General features: G+C 44.7%; 1 protein-coding gene across 1 annotated transcript; it reads right to left on the reverse strand.

Moving 5' to 3' along the window:
• Position 1: 1 nt before the first annotated feature.
• On the reverse strand, positions 2–14655 carry PABPC1 (poly(A) binding protein cytoplasmic 1). Its single transcript, NM_001031597.2, has 15 exons — positions 13957–14655; positions 9347–9540; positions 9124–9239; positions 7730–7869; positions 6347–6441; positions 5254–5391; positions 5068–5163; positions 4386–4658; positions 4105–4198; positions 3804–3914; positions 2944–3098; positions 2422–2506; positions 2110–2240; positions 1732–1827; positions 2–445 (listed from the first exon to the last, which is right to left on the reverse strand). Exons 1-14 carry the CDS (start codon positions 14147–14149, stop codon positions 1735–1737), a joined length of 1914 nt encoding a protein of 637 aa, NP_001026768.2. The 5' UTR covers positions 14150–14655; the 3' UTR covers positions 2–445; positions 1732–1734.
• Positions 14656–18955: the final 4300 nt, after the last annotated feature.

Genomic DNA, 18955 nt, shown 5'->3' on the forward strand with positions numbered 1-18955 from the left:
ATCAGTGTTTAAGGAATTTTTATTAAACGAAGAATTTTATAATCCAAATTACGTTTCTTTGCTCAGCTATCAATTCCCACTGTCAACTAAAACAGTGGTGATATTCTGAGCTTTTCCACAGTAAAGAATTACAAAATTAAAGAAAGGAATGCTTTAAATTTTTGTACTGTGCTGAAAATTCTTTTCCCCCGGGTTTATAAAACATTAATTTGTATTTTTTATTTTACTATTTTTTTTTAATTTTAAATCAATAAGTAATCTAGGACTAGCATTTGTTTCACTAGCCCCGGCATTGCTCTGTACATTAGCTTCAAAGTTTCCTTTCCTTTTTTTATTCATTTTATATTTTGCAATGTTTTTCTCAATATTTAATAGTTTTTCCATGTTTAAATTTTTTTTTTTTCTTCGGTGAAGCGAAGTTCTAGACTGCAGTTCCCGGATCTTTCTGTAAACAAGAACAGTGCTGTTAGGAGGATTTGAAATCAAAGCAGCCCCTTCCTTTCCGACACTCCTTCTGCAACTGAGTACCTGAAAATACCATGGGCTTTCAGAGTATAAATCGCACCAAAGCTCTTTAACAAACAGCATCACAGAGGTAGGTGTCCCGCTTTTTAGAGATACTGAAAAGTGTCTCAAGTCTGTGATGCTTGGTTAAGATAAAACAGTCTAAAACTGAACAGTACGCTGCGCAGCCTGGCCTTGGACTAGGCACAATCCCTCGTTACTGTAACAATTTGATTGCAGGTCATCTCTATGAGAGCATACCAAAAGCTCTAACAATTAGTAACAGTATTTTCAAATTCCAACCACTAGAACATTACAGAGCACAAGCAGTAACATTCTTAGTTCAGTTTAGACAAGCGTTCAGCACTTATGTCCAGGGTGAAAGTATCACTAGCAAAAAAAGAAAAAATAGAAAAAAGAAAAGCAAGGGAAAAGCATGACTCATTCTGCCTCCAGAAGGCCATCTCATGCCTGCAGAAGGGAGAAGACCAAGAAAAATGAAGGCTAAGCAATCACATTTAAAAGCAGGCCTCTTCTACCACTAGCTATAAATGTGAGAAGTTCACATGCACACCAAGCCCATCCAGATTGGATGGGACATGGACTCCTCTGTCATCCTCAACTCCACGGCATTTTTCCCCTTTTGAAACTGTAGGGATAGGACCTTTCGCTTCTTCCTGTCTTGCAAGATTCAGATATAGCCTCTCAGAAGATAACCAAGATAGCATTTTAACTACCATTAAAGCTAAACTGACTCAAATGTAAAATTGAGAAAATTTGTAATTTAGTTTTTAATTACTGTGACTTTAAATTTTGGCATATGTAAATAAATTATGATGTAAATATGCTATTCCATACGTAAAGAAAATAGGGCTAAGCATCATTTTAAGCTTACTTCCACAACTTACTCAAGTTCTTCCTGAACAACAGTACAAATAGTAGTGTCTGACAGAACTGCTCATTTTTGCAGGCATGCACCAGCTAAATATGCTGTTAGAAACAAAGCTCCCATTCGCACTAAATATACGAGATGAAGTGCCAGTAGCATTTGCTAAACGAAAGATGCTGAACTGGACAACAAAACGGAGCACAAAACTGTTCTACAATTGCAACCACAGCTGCTGCTTTCTGTGGCTGTAAATGACAGACTGCCTGGAAGCTCACTGCCATAGAGTAGGGACTATTGCCCTCACCGACCTACAAAGCTACATTACTCAGAAAACTTACTTATTAAACACTTGGAACCCCAGTAGGGTTATTAACTGCCTTTTGAGCAGCTTCTTTAGCTTGGTGGGCTTGTAGTACGGCTACAGCTTCATCAACCTGGTAAGTAAAAAAAAAAACATCAAAAATTAAGAGAGAAGCTTATTTCCGTTTGATTTAACAAACTGGTTTGCATTATACATACAAACAATTCCTGCATCATCAAGAAGAAAAGGATAGCGTCACAGTCTCAGTTTATGCTAGCATAAATGACTGCTACCCACCAAAAGAAGATATTCTAAGTTCACATCCTGAGCCACTGTTGCACTTCACCTACTCCACTGTGCCAGCATAAGCACCTGTTAAGTCAGTGTGAAAACCACTAGGCAAAAGTCCACCTACCTTCGAACGAAGAGACTCAGGAGACTCGAGCATGTGAAGGAGTTCAGAGTTGTCAATCTCCAATAACATACCAGTGATCTTACCCGCCAGAGTAGGGTGCATGCTTTGAATAAGAGGAAATAGACGTTCACCTAGAGAGAAAAACGTTATCTGGAGTGAGAAATCTCATCTGATGAGCATAGCCTAGATTCAAGGAAAAAGAGCAACACAAGTCTCCTTGTTCCACCCTGAAAACCATTTACTATGTATTTTAAGATTAGTAATAGAGTACTCAGCATACTTCTGCAAGTCATAAAGATGCCATGTACATACCTAACATCTGCTTTTGTTCTTGTGGAGGGGCAGAAGCCAACATGGAAGCAGTCAAGGGTTCCTGGCCTTGCACATGGACAGCAGGCTGCAAATTAATTTTACACCATTTAGAGATTAAATTCCAGCTTATAATTAGTTGCAGCTTCAAATATCCAACGTTACACAACTCAGCATAAACAATGCCTACACTGTCAGAAACCTGGAATACATTACATCCAAGTCAATTTAATCGAATAGAGCTGGTTCAGACCGAGTGATGCTGGAGATAAGCATCAACTGTTCCATTGTGGAGTAATCACAAGGAAAATTTAGGTTAAGGTATCAAATCAGAAAACAAAGTAAGATAGGATCCCATCCCATCCCAGGTGAACTTGAAACATACTTAAAGCCCCAAACTCTACTGGTGCCATAATGCAAAGCCTGAATTCTAGATAAACAAAGGAAACTCTTAATCACACACATCTCCACCCTTAATCTGCAGAAAACCCAGCAAAAGCATGAGCAGTACCTAAAATTACATACCTGCTGCATAGCAACCTGTGGCTGTGTATTAAGATGCTGCTGAGGATTACGAACACCTGCAGCATATTTGTACTGTGGTACTGTGCGTACAGCAGGAGTAGCTGCAGTAGCTGCTGCTGCAGGACGTGGACCCATTGTTTGTGTTGATGTATTAGCTGAAAAGATAACAATTCTGTTGGTGAACAATTCCATCTTTAATTTAGCATGCGCTGTACAAAAGTTAACCAGTCAAAATGGAACACCTAATTCAGGTATTAGATTCATCTATAGATTCATCTCTGCAGTATTGTCACAGTGAAGCTTCAAAGCTAGAAGTCCACCGGTTGTCACTTTATAGCCATCTCACTAACGAGTTGCTTTTTCCTACATGCTATTTAAAGATATGCGAGAAAACATTCACTTTTGGTTGAGTATTGATTTAATTTCATTCTAACCTCAGAGGACATTTGATTTCCTGAATGCACGCTGTCAATAGCAGTCCTAAAAAAGACACTTTCATGAAGTAGATAGCTAAAAAAAACCTCACTGCCTCAGATGTTCTCAGAGAGTTAAGACTCCGACACAATTAGTTCTGGTTCATTCAGTGACATGTGGGTTCTGGACACATGATAATTCTGCTATCGAACAGCAAGAGCTAAAATTCTATCATCTCAATATTTTCACACACAGCTTCTTCTCACAATTGTCACCCTGATTTGCAGTCCTTGCTGGGATAGTATTTTACACAGCTACCAGAAGGAGAGACCAGCTTACCAATCTAGTAAGAGCTAGGAAAGAACTTACGAATGTGTTTGAGAGATTCCGAATCAGCAAAACTAAAAAGAGGTTTTATACTTAAAGTTATTAGAAATGAAACTCACCAACACGTTGTGTTGACATGACTCGCGGTACTTGTGAAGAAGCCGGTCTCATGGTGCTAAATGGTGGTCTGGGAGCTGCTGGGCGGATAGCACCAGGCATGTTTTGGAATGCTGTGTTTTAGGAAAGATGCGTTACACGTTACACACTGCATCAGTGAATGGCGAGAAGAGTTCAGAAGTAATACCATGAAATATAGCAAACACTCTTACTGTGGTTACATGAAAACATATCTAAAATTTCAAAGGTAAAGGCTTATTGAGAGTTGATTGCCATTGCTGGAAAAGCAAAGAAGAGACTTACGATGAGGTCTGGCACCCTGAGCAGTCCAGCGAGGACTAGGTCTAGCAAGTTGAGCAAGTTGATTAGTAGGATAGTATGCAGCACGGTTCTGAGTCTGTCAGATGCAAAAACATTATGTTACCCTGTTATCTTCAGAGGGCGTGCTGAGCAGTGAATCACTTTTCTGCTATGAAATTACAATGCTGAAATTATGAATAAATGCTAATTGTTTTATTTACTTTTAAATCTAAACAAATTATATACATAGTACTAAGCATTCAGTTACTCAGCTTTATACATACCTGTGGGATAGCTGCCATGAAGTAACCTGAAGGAGGTGCTGGTTGGTAGGGGTTGATTACTGGATTAGGGACTGCTCTTACACTCGCCATTCTCTGCATATACTGGTTGGTGAGATGAGCTTGGCGCTCTTCTTTACGCTGGGCTAGAGCTACATACAGTGGTTTAGTAGCCACAATTCTACCATTCATCTCTGTGACAGCTTTGGTGGCTTCTTCTGGTGACGAAAAGCAGACAAACCCAAATCCTTTGCTGCGTCCACCTTCCATCATGACCTGTCAGTAAGACAAGAAAATGTTACACCTGGCCCTATTCAACTCACCCAAGCTCCTTTTTTCAGCTTACTATGCAAGTGAGACCACAGGTCTGTTTTACTGAATGGATTTATAAAAAGGAATGTGATTTAACGACAAGCTAATTCTTCAGTGAATACAGATAAAAACCTCAGTGAGGTAAAACTGAGCACACCAAGGCACTACAATATAAAATTTGTCTTCAGTAACATCAATACATGGTTTATGTCAGGAAAGGTATGATGTGTTTAACCTGAAATATGTAAAAATCAAGAAAATGGGTGTTCATAAATATATAACAATAATAACAATGGCAGGTGACTGGGTCACATCTCTCATTTCTCTCTCTCCATTCATCAATAAAAGCACAAGTCCAACCTGTAAGCTTTACCTTTGCACTGGTGATTGTACCGAATGGGGAGAATTCTTTTCGAAGACGTTCATCATCAATTCCATCATCGAGATTTTTCACGTAAAGGTTTACACCCTAAGGAAAAAAAAAGGCAAGTTAGTTCTGGAAGCAAACGACCTACATAAATACAATAATGAAGTTAGTTCTCTTGAATCAAAAGTGAACCTGGTATCTGGTGATCCTGTCCTGCTTCATTTGCTCAAATTTACGCTTCAGCTCCGTTTGTCTTTCCACTTTTTTCTGAGCCCGTCCAACATAGATTTGTTTCCCGTTGAGCTCTTTTCCATTCATCTCATCTACAGCCTTTAGTAATAAACAAGAGGTTAGCAGTGCTTTGTACTTACTAAGATATTTGTATTCCATGTTATTTAAAACATCCTGTGTGCACGTCTGACTACTGTTAAGAGAAGCAATTCACTTATGAACGTACCCAAGACTGAAAAATATACTTTTGGGACAGTACTTGTTCCCATCTCTTGCTTGGATACTTGCACTACAAACAAATCAAACAAGTTACAGAACTGTCTTTTAAAAAGCAAGCTTGATGTATTGCCCTGATCTGTTCCATGCTGAGTTTTTCCTCCTGATTCTATGTCCTTCCTGTCATAGTAAACTGACACAAAGCAACCAGCTGCCAAAGAATTAAATTACACAGCATACTGGCATGCTGTAGACACATACACAAATTAATAGGACCCTTGTTCCAAAGTTACTCTTCAAGGTAAAAGCAACATCACAGGGCTATTTTCTTAAAGCCGTGCCAAATGTACTCATAAAACTAAGAGCCTTCCTGCTGACTTCGCAGTACTGAAGTCTGAAAAAACAATCCCTTCTGCCTTGCACTTGCACAAACGTTTTGTGCAACCAAATTGGATCCAATGATTCATTTGTGTTTTGCAGAGATGTAATAATTTACTGTGCTCGTGTGTTGCCCAGCATGAAGAAATCCAAATCTCACTGAAATCTTTAAACACAGCTACAACAGGTTCTTACGTTATTCAAGATGTCTCATCTCTACATCAGTTCCAGCTTCCTCAGAGCATCTTAATAGGCTGCATTCATGAATGAACTCATTTTGCTCATAAGAAAGCATTTTAAGTGATAGAAACTACATTCAGTTGTTTAGGAAGCAAATATCTGATTTTGCAGGGCCGCTGAACAAATAAAAACTCTTAATAAATTCACAAATTTCCTAAGTGCTCATTGAAACTTCTTTGGTTTTCAGTCAGAATTGCTAACACGAAGTACAAAAACTTACCTTTTGGGCATCTTCATGTCTTTCAAAACTAACGAAGCCAAAGCCCTTGGATTTTCCACTCTCATCAGTCATAACTTTCACACTTAAGGCAGGACCTAAAATGTCAATGAAATATTTTATGTTGTGTACATTCTCTTCATGTCTCGAACATTGTTTAGAAATTTTAATACCTCATTTCTTCATTTTTACTACAAAAGATTCCTGCATCAATGACAGTATCTAGGAAACGCCACCCATTAGGATAAGACTGCTGATCTGCCCGGATGCTGAACTATAGCCTTTTTATGGCTGATGTCTGCCATGCTGAGTATCTCTTGTATTGCATTTTCAATCAAAACGGGGTAGGGATTTAACTTCAAAGTGAATTGAGTAACTTTTAATGGAAAAAATAACATTTGAAGTGCTCGTGCTTCCATTCTTTGAAATAGGTACTAAAGCCTGGAAAGGAGACTCTTGTACTAGCTCTACTTGCTTTGGCAAAAGGATCTCAGCTCAGCAGTTCTGAGCCTTTGTAAAACTGCCGTCCAAATTCAGTTGCAAGAGCTATTAGCTAAATTTGCTACCATTTCATCCACAGATATGTCAATTGTAAAAAGTAATTTCCTGTGAATGCTACTTAGGGCTGCTACAGGATCTCATATACAAGGCTCTGTCTCGGTTTACATGATATCCACTGGAATCCAGCAAGACAGAGGGAAAAAAACACTATAAAAACCAGGAGGATGACGATACAATACACGTGGCCTATAGGCCAATATAAGGGTCTGTGACTTGGTAAAGGAAGTTTGCCACTTCCTAATTCAACAATAACACACCCGATATATTACTAGATATATACCCACAACAATTCTGCCCTGTGCATAACCAAGGGTCAAGACAGAACTGAACAGCTCGCTCACAGTGAAGTTACTTGCAATTCCTTAAGTCAGCCACGACAGTGCAACTGAATAAGGAAAGCACAGATACTCTGAATAAAGGTTTGTCTGCAAATCCGTGAAAAAGCAACAGGAAACTCATTTGTCACATATCCTGTAGTGAACTCATAGCATCAATCCATACAACAGAAAACATTTCTATTTGCAACTTCACGATTCGCAAAATCCATTAAAGAGACTATTTACACAATATTTCCAGATCATCAGAAAGTTCTGATAGGAGGATTATATTCTATTCCACTTATTTAAAATTCTGTAATGGGTATTAATTACACTCTCAAATTCAAAGTGTAATAAGTACTAATTTCTTAAATAAAGCTGCAGACAGCCATGTGGTTGTTCCTATTACTTTGTAATAGGAACACTATTGCAGATAGGAACACTGTACAGACACAAACTAAGTTGAAGTTCAGCAGTGTTTATATAAACTCAAAGCATAAGACATTACCAAACTTGCCAAAGAGTTCCTTAAGTCTCTCATCATCCATGTCTTCTCCAAAATTCTTGATGTAAACATTGGTGAATTCCTTTGCTCTGGCTCCAAGCTCTGCCTCACGTTCCTTGCGGGATTTAAACCTTCCAACAAATCTAATTCCAGGGGAACAGGAAGGGTATATTAGAGAAAGTGTGTCAAGATTTAAAAAATTACTTTAATCCTCTCGTATCGTATTTTATTCTCAATCATTCTCATTATTCATTATAGGCATGAAATTCCTGAGATAAAATATTCAAGATAAAGCTATCAAAACCAATTTCCCTATCTTTTTCATATCGGTGCACTTATCGCAATTACGAACAAAAACGCTTTCAAGTCATTGGCAACACTGTTCTCTCTTGTACAGCCTTTGACAGCAGGAGATGTGGACAATGGGACAGAGTGCTAGGTAAACTGAAATTCTAGATACCAGCATAATCTCTCTGCCACACTGAAAACGTGGCAGCCTTAAAACAGTTACATTTGCCAACCTAGCTCTTAAGCGGGGGATATGAACTAGCTTCCCTCACACCCTTATGTACCTTTCTAACCTATGTCAAAGCAAAGCTTTTCTTTTTTTCCCCCCCTTCACTCAATAGGCATAGAGAAATAAATAGTGCAACTTGCTCTGCAGTCAAACACCATTGTGAATTGGCTGGGAATACTAAAGGTCAGAGACAGAACAGAGGCCGAACACAACACCCTGCGCTACAAGGAACTCCTCTAGCACAAGGCTAACACTGATTTCTGATCACTATTCCAAATACCGTAACGATCCCTTAGCTGCGAGGCAGCCATCTGCCAGTCCAGCCTAGTTATCACTAATCAATAACCTAATAATCTGTTTTTTCACTATTAGTAGCTATGGTTTTCAAACCATTGCTTCCTTAAGTTTTATTTCCTGCTCCTGTCCCTAGGTGTCTACTAACAGACACTCATAAAAACATTTTGTATAATCAGACCACTATTCAAGACAGAGTAGCGTGGGAGCTCCAAGTTTCACTCAGAAAAGGAGAACACACCTATCACAAAACATTTATAAAGAAATCATTGTTCAGAATACCCCATGGGCTATACTTCATCTGGGATCAGTAACATCATAAAAGAATTTCCCAAACCTTCATCTGAGCACTGGCACATAAGACAACTGATAAAACTTTTTTCTTCCCTAGGAAGAGTTTTCTTAACTTATTCCACCTTAAAGTAGGTAATGCAGCTCCTACTATTCCTAGTGCTCAAATTCTAAATCCTATTTACAACCAGAAGCGTTTAGAACAACCTGCCTTTTCTAAGTAAGTTTTGAGTTACGTGTCTACCATAACTTGAACTCAGTCTGTTGATCTCCAACAGCGTATTTATGTACTTACACTTTGCGGTCATTAAGCAGCATACCATTCATTTTTTCAATAGCTCTTTCTGCAGCTTCTTGTGTCTCAAAATGTACAAATCCATAACCCTTGGATCCATTTTCATCACATACCACCTATTAAAGAAAAACTTTGTCGTAGTAACCATGGAATGCTTCCCGCATAATTTGAATTCTTTTTTTTAATGTCTAATCATTAAACGCAGCCATAACTTGTCACTAACCTTACAAGAAAGGATGTTTCCAAAAGCAGAAAATGTGTCATACAAAGCTTTGTTATCAATTGATTTGTCCAAGTTTTTGATGAAGATGTTTCCAACGCCGCTTTTGCGTAGAGATGGATCACGCTGGGACCACATAATGCGCACCGGTTTGCCTTTGATGACATCAAAATTCATAGTATCCAAAGCTCGTTCAGCTGGAAAAGCATCATGGAATTAGTGGGAAATCAGTACTGAAGTTACTTAAATAAGCACATAAATAACATTTTAAGTACAATCCTTCAGAAAATGTCAGCTGTTTTAAGTCCGGTACCACAACCATAGCAAGATGCATACCCAAACTTCCATTGCAAACAAAATCCCCTCTTTCATGCAAGTAAAAATTGGCAAAAGGCTGCACTGAAGAAACAGGAAGGTGCACAGCTCAGCTGGGGAAACAAAAGAAATCGCAGCAGCAGTAGTGACTGTACCCCACTACGCAAAGGAGGGACTTTCACAGAGGAAAGTATATCAAGTAATGGCAATTCTGACCCATTTCCAAAGGAGGAAAGGTTTTAACATCCATGAAATTCAGCTGTCTCTTCCTAGACCACATAGGTGTGTATCATACCAATAAAAATGTTTCTAGGGGTACAACATATGCCCACACTGGGCCTTTTGCCAGTATTAACATACCAATGCCTAAGTCACCAACATCCCCATAAACTGACAGAATTGCTTTGCCAGAAGCAGTTCAAGCAGCTGTTTCACTCAGCACTTCAGTGACAAAAATATCTGTGCTGGACTTCCAGGCCAGGGACACTTCAGAGAGGTGCAAAACTAGTATTTAACTTAGAAAAGTCTCAAAAAATATACATTAAAAGCTCACAATTAAATACACACAAGGTCAAAGAAGGAGCAAGCATTGAAATAGCACAATGCAATAGCATAAACCAGCTTTTGTTACTCCAATGGAGCAGTTTTTCCAGTAGAACTCCTTGACTAACTTTTTGAAGCCTGAATTTAAGACCTCAGTACATTCAGGCAGGGAACTGTCATGACATCCTCAGTTTTCTTATGTCCTTTCACAAAGCAACGACACACGCCTGTGATCTTTGAAGTCAACAAGGTATTTACGCAAGGAAGAGACAGCTCTAATTTATGGCAGAGCTCATCTCCTACTTAAGCTCTTTTAAATTTTTGTTCCTGTCTGCAAAAACACGGGCAAAAGTTCTGATATACACCTGAAGTCATACCCACCTGCACCAACTCATTTCACTGCCATATGAGTATAGGAGAGCACTGAGATGTTAACGAGTCTGAAATAATTCTGTATTAATTTAATGAAAGACTGTAACTGTGTCAGTTATTTGCTCTTCTTCGAAGCACCAAAGGCTGGTCACATTGTCAAACTCTCTCTCTTTTTTCCTTAAGGTGCTGCTCAAATATTTGGCTTTGTTACTGGACATCATGGCCAAGAAAACTTGCAGTCAGCCTCTGGTTAGCTGGTATGCTGTGCTATCGCCTTCCTTGCCATGTTTCGGATTACAAGTGAGTTTTAAGATTATATTTCCTGAAAGACATCTGTAAAGGCTATCCAGGTAGATATCTAACGGTTGTTTTATTGTTAAAAACGCATATTGATACTGTTACCATATTCGCATCACTGCAAGATAACCGGTTTAGAGCTGACATGACGAAAATGTATGTATCAATGTTTATATGTCAAGGAAGATTTCACAAACTTTACCGTAAGTAAAGCAGGAGAGAAGAGCCAGTCTAAGTCATGGATATTGGGCAATGAAACGCACCAGAACACTTTAAATTACTAAAAAACCTGATAAAAAAAATGAACTGTGGACATCAGGACGTGCTGCAGTAGAACCATCCACCACTGGCCTTGCCCTGGAAGTCATTAGAACTATTACTGCCGGCACCAGCAAAAGTGCCAGTAATAAACAGCTCATTATTTCCAGAAGTAGCAACAGGGCTTGCTTTTACTAGAAAATAGGCTTTTCTAATTTGTGCTAATTGCTTCTAGAATAATCCTGACACTTCTCAAGAATGTGTGTTCCTGGACACATTTCCCAATGTCCCAGACATCTGATTCCAAGCAAGGGAGTCCTTCCCCGTCTGTAACACCCTGCTCTGTACTAACAGCCAGCTGTATCTTAGCCTGATACAAGTTATCCAGAACAAGGGCAGCGTGGTAACTCTGCTCCTTTTTCTCTGGAGCAGATGGCCAAGGAACACCAAGATTTCTGTTTAATCAGCACCACACCGCCACACCACAGTGTACTTTAAAACACCACTCGAATATTTTACACAATTTACTAGGCATAAACTACTCATTAAAATCTGTAAGCAGTAAAATTGGCTTGCTTCTTTGCATTTCAGCTGGCTGCCGCAGAAGTCTGTGCTGGTTTGCAGGGGACAATCCCATTCAGCAGCTAACTTGTGACATGTGGACACACCTACCCATGCTACACTTCTGCTGATGCTGCCCAGCTTTATGCAGTGAGTCAGGGTTCCCATCTCAGTCACAGCAACTGGCCGGTCAACTTCAGAGCAACTTCACAACCACATAGAATACGTGCTCAGTGCTGAGCTGCACTATACCTGCCCAGGTATAGCTATAAAATAATATAATAAAGCTCCGAAAATGCAGCCACTGAACTGAAAACTGCAGCTTCCCACTGCTCCAAAATAGGTGTAGTTCAGTGATGATACAACGTTTCCTGGGCTTTACTCTGGACAATGACTCAAATTCAGAGAAGTCACAACTGTGAAATGTGAGCATACCACCTGAGTGTGTCATCAGCCTAAGGAGCTTGGGGAAGAGCTGTGACATCCCCAGTTCAGACAGCTGCTAACTCAAATGCACCACCCGACGCTTTCCTAAGCCCCAGCTAGTACTTACCAGCTGCTTAATGAGCACAGTCTGGGGTGTAGCTAAAAATTAGGCTAAACCAGGAGAAGGCAGCAAGCATGGAATTAAAAGGAAACCGGTATGATGACAGGAGTAACCTTTTCTTCTCAGAGCTGCTATTTCAAGGCTTCAGAAAATGGGTTGCGTGATCCAACAAAAGAAAAAAAAAAGGAAAAAAGCCCAGCAGACACTTTCTAGGTATTGGTCAAGAACATCAAATCCTAAACTCACTGCAAAACGATAACCACGGCATCACTGCAGTGTACCCTAAGCAAGAGCCTCCAGGTAGTTGGGGTACACGGAGGGTAAGATTTGGACACCCCCACTCCAAAGTTAGAAAATTACCTAAAAATGTGAAGTGACACCCTTTTTGTAAGAGGTCTACTCTCAGTCTGCAGGCACTGCTCAGGTGAAAAGCTCCACTGACTCCCACATGTGACAAATGACAGTCATAGAGTTTGGGGCTGTCCAGCTAACCACAAAGGTGAGGCCTGTTTTACAGAGCTCTGTCATTAATGAGTAGGAAAAGCATCTGGAACACCCTCAGCTTCTGCCCTGACATTATCATACCACAGTGCTGAACTGTGCTGACCCCCCCGTTTTCCTTTTTGAGTGACCTGCACTGTAACTTTGTATTGACTAAAAACAATGTGTGGCAGGGCGAGCATTCAGATTCCATGATCATGAGCAGTGGCTGGGCAAACGAAAAGCTCTCTGAAGCGAGAGGGCTGAAAACAACTGAAATTCTTCATGGAAAGGGGTAACTTTTACTCCACGGCTCCCACCCAGATACCATCAGTGCACCAGAGGTCCCACCCCTGAGGGCAGCTGTGTGCTGAGGGCAGACAATTCAAGTGCCTGAAAAGTTTGTAACTCAGACCTCTCACTCTCATAGGCTTGAAAATAAAACCACTATAATGGAAAGCTGCTTGGTTGACAGTATTTGAAACCGAGTGTGCTCGAGCTGGCCAAATTATTTCTCTTAATTGGACTCCACAGAACTGCACGTGGGTCAGACGTGGCCCCTTACAGGAACGCCCTGGCATGCTGAACTTGACAGAGACGCGACCAGAGCTACGCGGGAACTTTCCTTACTGATATAACTTCAGAGAAACGGGAGCACCGCGCGAAAAGCGAGTTCGGGAGAGGCAGCGAGCCGCCAAGCAGCTGTCAGCGTGCGGCGGGGCGGGCCGGGATGCGGCAGGGCCGGGAGGCCGAGCAGCTCCTCGCTCCCACACGTGACGGGCCGCCACAGCGCCGACGCATCGCTCCGGCCTGCGCCGGGGCCGGGCCGTGCAGCAGCCCGATGGGCCGCCCGCCTCCCGCCGCCGCCGCCGCCCCAGCCCCGCTCGCGCCGCCGCGGCCGTTAATTACGGGGCGGCCGGCCGGCACGGCGGCGCTCCCCGCACCCCGCCCCCCTCGGCCCCGCCGCCCCCAGGGCCGCCGCGCCGGGCCCCGCGCGTTCCCCTTTCGTTTCCCGGCAGCGCCGCGCCGCCCGCCCCCCTCCCGACCGCCCGCCACGAGGCGCGGACGGCCCCAGGCCGCGCGGCGGCTCCAACTTCCCGGCCCCGCTCCCCGCTCCCCGCCCGGCGGAGCCCCACCCCGCGCCCGGGGAAAATGGACGCGGCGGCCGGGCCGGGCGAGAGGAGGGAGGGGGGAGGGGCGGGGTAACATGGCTCCGCGGCCGGGCCGGGCGCTCGCTCACCGTCGGCGGGCTGCTGGAAGTTGACGTAGGCGTAGCCGAGAGAGCGCCGGGTGATCATGTCCCTGCAGACGCGGATGGAGAGGATGGGCCCGGCGGGGCTGAACTTCTCGTAGAGCATGGCCTCGGTCACGTCGGGGTGCAGGTCCCCCACGTAGAGGGAGGCCATGGGGTAGCTCGGGGCGCTGGGGTTCATCCTGCCGCCGTCTCCCGGCGCGGGAGGGCAAGGGGGAGGCGCTGGCGAGGCGAGGGGGCCGCGGCGGACGGGCGCTCCGTCGGGGCAGAGGCCGGCGGGAGGCGACGGCGGCGCCGGGGGGCTCTCCGGAGGCGGATTCGAAACTTAACGGCTGCGGGCGGCGGCGGCGCGGCGGGGCGGGCGCTCCGGGCCGGGCCTGGCGGTGCGACGCGGTGCGGCGGGGTCGGGCGGGCTGCTCGGTGTCTCCTCTCGGCTGCGCCGGGTCCGGGACTTCGCTTCACCGGGTTCTTTTATATCAAACCGGCCGGTTGCAGGAGGTCGTCGGGAGGTGGAAAGAAGGGAGGCTTTTTTTTTTTTTTAAAGGTTTTTTTAAGATTTTTTGATTTTTTTTGGCTTTTTTAGTATTTTTAGTAATAAATGGTGCGGCGGGGCCGGGCCGGCGTGTCCGGGTGTCCGGAGCACACGCACTGCGCACACAGCTCCGACGGCGGCCGGGGGACAAGGGGGAGGCCGCCGCCCCGGCCGCGCACTATATATACCCGCCCCGCCCCCACCCGCCCCCACCGCTCCGCACGCCACGCACCGACGGCGCGCAATGCGCATGCGCCGCCGCGGGGGGAGGCGGGCGGCCGCGGGGGGCGCCGGCCCCGGCGCATGCGCAGCGGCTGCAGGGGAAGAGGCCGAGTGGGAAAGCGCCTGCGCCTCGCGACGTCACCGAGGGCGGTGGGGGCTCGGCTGCAGAGCGCACGCGCCGACGTCGGAGCACATGTGCGCAGCGGGGGTGGGGCGGTGGGAGCCGGCCGAGCGCCGCGCGCAGGCGCGGGGGTCGAGCGGGAGGGGTTTAGCGGTGAGGCGCGTGCGCCGCGTCGCGCCCCGCCCCGCCCCGCGCGTGCCTGGAGCCGCCCGTGCGGGGAGAAGGCGAGGGAGAGCGCGCGCGCGCGCGCTCACGCGCGAGGGCAAAGAAGGTCGCGTGCCGGCCGGAAAGGGACGGCCTGGCGCATGCGCGGCAGCGGCTCCTTCCGCCACGGGGGGGGGGGCGGTGTCGGGAGCTCTGACGTAGCCTGGCGGTGGGCGGGGTTTGTCACGGCATTGAGGGCGCCGCAGCGGCGGGAGCGGGTCGTGCCGAGCGGGCCGAGGCGCGGCTCCTTGGCGGTCACTGCGATGAGCTTCAGGGCTGTGGCGGCCCTCAGGGGAAAGCAGCGGCGCTGGGGGTGTGGGAGCGTCCCGTGTGGTTTTTGTCAGTTCTTTGCGCCTAAAAGGCTTGTCATAAAAACGGGAAGGCTTTCTGTATTTTTTTTTGTGCTGTTAACTCAAAAGTGCGGGTTCTTATGAAAGAATATAATGAGACGTGCTAAACTCACTGTGCTACACTCACTGTGCTAAATTCAGTGCAGATACGAGGCCAGCAGCCGCGCTGCATTTGTGAAAGCCTTGGGTAGAGCGGTTTCTTTATCTTTACTATAGTTGTTTAATAAAAGTTCCAGCAGAAAGAGGAAGTGTTGTGTCTCGTCTCGTTCTCCTGCCCCCAGCATTCGCCATCTCGGCCACAGGTTCCTTTTGTGCCAGCACTGCGGCTCTGCTCCGTGCGGCCCACAGCCCACAGCTGGGCCTGCAGCGCTTCTGCCTCCCTCAGAAGGGAGCAGCGGCCCTCCGCTCACCCCCCGCCCCACAGAGGCGCCCCGTGCTGTTAAGGCAGGGCTCTGCGTGAGGTGGCTCTCATGAACTCACCCTCGGCTGCTGGCTTTGCCGTAGCAATAGTTGCTTCTGGCAGTAAGGCGGACGTGTCAGAATTTAAACTCCGATTTTTAAATTTCCGATTAGTAAAAAAAACCTCACATTCAGTAGTTTACGTTCTGGTTTATAATGCCCTCCGTAGGATGTGCTGTGCACTGTTCCATTCCTGCTTCTTCCTTTTCACCACGTCTCATTTTCCCCATAACTTCTGTCACTGGTTTATTCTTACGTATTTCTTCCTGCCACCACATCTGTCCTCAGCACTCCTGGATGGCAGCAGCCATCAGAGTTTTTGACACTGAATGCTATTAGGGAAGTTAAGATATCCATCTCAACCTCAGATGGATATCTGGCAAAGTTCAAATTATTGTTCAAAAGCACTGGAGCTTTCTGGTAAAATATTTCTAGTGTTTCTTCTTTCACCAAAATAATATGCTTCTTGTCTTTGTAGGTTACACTCATGTAGTTTTGACTTGAAACAGGGACGTAACCGTTAATAAAAGTGTTGCTGTCTTCACACCCTACTTCCCTATAATGACATAAATTGTTAAAGTGGAAATGCTGGTATGCTTTATAACAGAAAAAAGCTTCACGATAGGAGGTAGATATAGTTGGGCGGTGCCCAGAGCAATTGTCCTGTCCTCCTGTAACAAAAACATTTACCATACTTTTTGAAGTTGTGGCGTAGGTGTTTTAAGGCAAGAAGAAAGGATGCTTTTGTGGCTGGGACACTAAGTTTGAACTGAGCTCTAGATTCTGTTGCTGGCAAATTGTGCTGGTCATTTAGGAGCCAGTCTTGTAGAGGACTTGGAAGATTACGCACTGTGTCCTGCTGCTGCTCCTCCAGAGCTGCAGTTTAGAGCCCCAGCTGAGGGCCAGGCTGAGGAAGGTAGCCTGGCAGGAGGGCCCTGGGTGGCGCTGCCCACTCTGCCCTTCTTGGACTCTCGAAGATCCATTTCACCTCTGCTGCTCTCCAGTTCTACACGTTGTCGGGTGGAAGCTCCTGCAGCACATTTGTCTCCTCAGCCAGGCTTCTATTGCAGGTGTTAAACATGCTCAACTGAGCCTGGAGTTGGTCTTCTTTACAGAAATGGCTTTTTTTGAAGCCACAGGCTTGGGATGTGGCTGGAAGACGTAATTCAGTGCTTGTTAGTTTCAGAGGATCCAAGCCAAACAGGAATTGAATGAGGGGTAATAATTCCTTAATTACAAACCTTTGAAGTATTTTGCAGTCCAGATACTAAAACTTACCTGGTGGGCACATTGTCTCCTTTCAGCTAAATGAAAATAGAAAAATGGCCAAACTTCCTGCATTATTTTTCACTAAGACAGTTGATTAATAATTTAAACTAGCAGGATACCTGTTTTCTAAAGTGTTCTACAGAAGTTGGGTAAAGTTCCCTTGTAACTTAGAGCTCTGCGCAGATACAGGATTCTTACTTTTCTGCCAACAGTATTACGATTTGTGAATGCGATTATGTTTATTCTGGTTCATCATGGAAACTTGGAATTACTGAGATGTGTTCAGACCTCCATGAATTTCCTCTCCGTTGCCTAGGAATTAGGGCTTTTTGATATACATACGTGGGATCGCAGTGAGCTGGTGGAAATGATGCAAATCCAGCTTTGTAGTTAGCTAAAGGAAGCACTTTTAAATTGTACCTGAAAAGTGCTAATACTGAAGAGCAATATCTGTTAAAATTGACACGGCTGATATTTGGTTTAGAAAGAGTTTCATTGTTTGGAATCTGCATGCTGTGTCGCGGGGTTGAGGAACTGCACGATCTCTTTCACATCTCAGCGTGTTCCTTCTCAGTTCAGCTGCAGTGTAACGCTGCATGCTACCATTGCATTGTGGAAGCTAAAACCTTGATGCTCTGTGTCAAAGAGATAAGGAAGAGCGCGTACCTTTAGAAGGGGAGCGCCGCTTTCTTTAAACCAAGGGCCCGCTTGATAATGCTGTTTGCTTTTGGTAGCTAACTTCGTCCAGATATGCTTCCAGTGCTTCGATAAACTTCTGAGCAGGGTCCCAAATTCTGAGTATATTGTTTAATAAAAAATAAAACAAGTAAAATGGAAAGCTAGATCGAGACCTCCTAGCTATGTATTTTGGATCTTCTTGGGCATGGGAGAGAGCAGTTTTGCTTTCTTGTTTTAGTGACTATTTAATAAGTAATCTTCTTTCACGTGAAGAACCATATGCCCATTTCCTTTACTGAACCAGTGAAGGAGAAGTCATTTTTGCAGTGAGCAGTGAAAGAAGAGTCATTCTCAGGCAGCCTTGACGTGGGGGAGGTGGTTAATAGTGCTCTAATGTGCCTGAAGCAAACAAAGCAGCAGGTTCGTGTAGTGGGAGTTATTTCTCCAGTGCAAAGTGCAGCTGAGGGAATGGGAAGGTGCCCAGTACGGTCAGGAATAGTGCAGCAGTTTTTCCCTCATGTCTCAGGAGTGTGCTCTGCCTCCCACACCTCACTCGAGGAGAGCCTTGGCAGACGCTGTCAGGGTCAGAAGGACAGATGGACAGAGGAGGAGGAGCCTGGGAGCAGAGCTGTGCTGGGAATGCTCTGACTGGAGGCTCAGTTGCTCTGGATCAGAATTGCTTAACTGAAGGGCATGCTCCCTTCATCAGCAGTTATAGCATTTCTTCCTAAAGAGCCCAAGTACTTGAAGCAAATACATTTGAGCATTATGCTGCTGTTCTGAGTACCCTCAAAGTACCACAAAGTGACTGGTAATTGCGGTGCACTTGGGGGAACAGCAACATTACCATACTTCTATGCAAACACCTACTTTCTGACAGATTCTTAAAGATACAGAATGAAGGAAAAATAAACAGGCAGGAAGGAAGCCTGGTAAGTGTCCTAGTCCATTCTCTCCCCAGTGAGGACACTGTGTCACCCCTGACCGAGATTTTTCAGGCATTTTCATAGATATCCTCAAAGGATGGCAATTCAGTAATCTCCAAGGATCTCTGTTCCAGTGCTACACTCTTCTTAGCTTGGAAATGTTTTTCCTAATGTCTGACCTAAGTTCCTGTTCTTGCAGTTTCTTCTCATTCTATTCCCAGTGGAA

This window comes from Gallus gallus, chromosome 2 (assembly GCF_016699485.2).
Source record: "Gallus gallus isolate bGalGal1 chromosome 2, bGalGal1.mat.broiler.GRCg7b, whole genome shotgun sequence".
Classification (NCBI taxonomy): Eukaryota; Metazoa; Chordata; class Aves; order Galliformes; family Phasianidae; genus Gallus; species Gallus gallus.

What these genes read in the sequence shown, in the direction of transcription:
- PABPC1 (NM_001031597.2), bottom strand. Translation starts at nt 14,149, where the DNA reads ATGAACCCCAGCGCCCCGAGCTACCCCATGGCCTCCCTCTACGTGGGG. An exon ending in TCAGGGTGCCAGACCTCATC is followed by an intron (nt 3,915 to 4,104) that starts GTAAGTCTCTTC and finishes CCTAAAACACAG; the next exon opens with CATTCCAAAACATGCCTGGT. An exon ending in CTGAGTCTCTTCGTTCGAAG is followed by an intron (nt 1,828 to 2,109) that starts GTAGGTGGACTT and finishes TTTACTTACCAG; the next exon opens with GTTGATGAAGCTGTAGCCGT.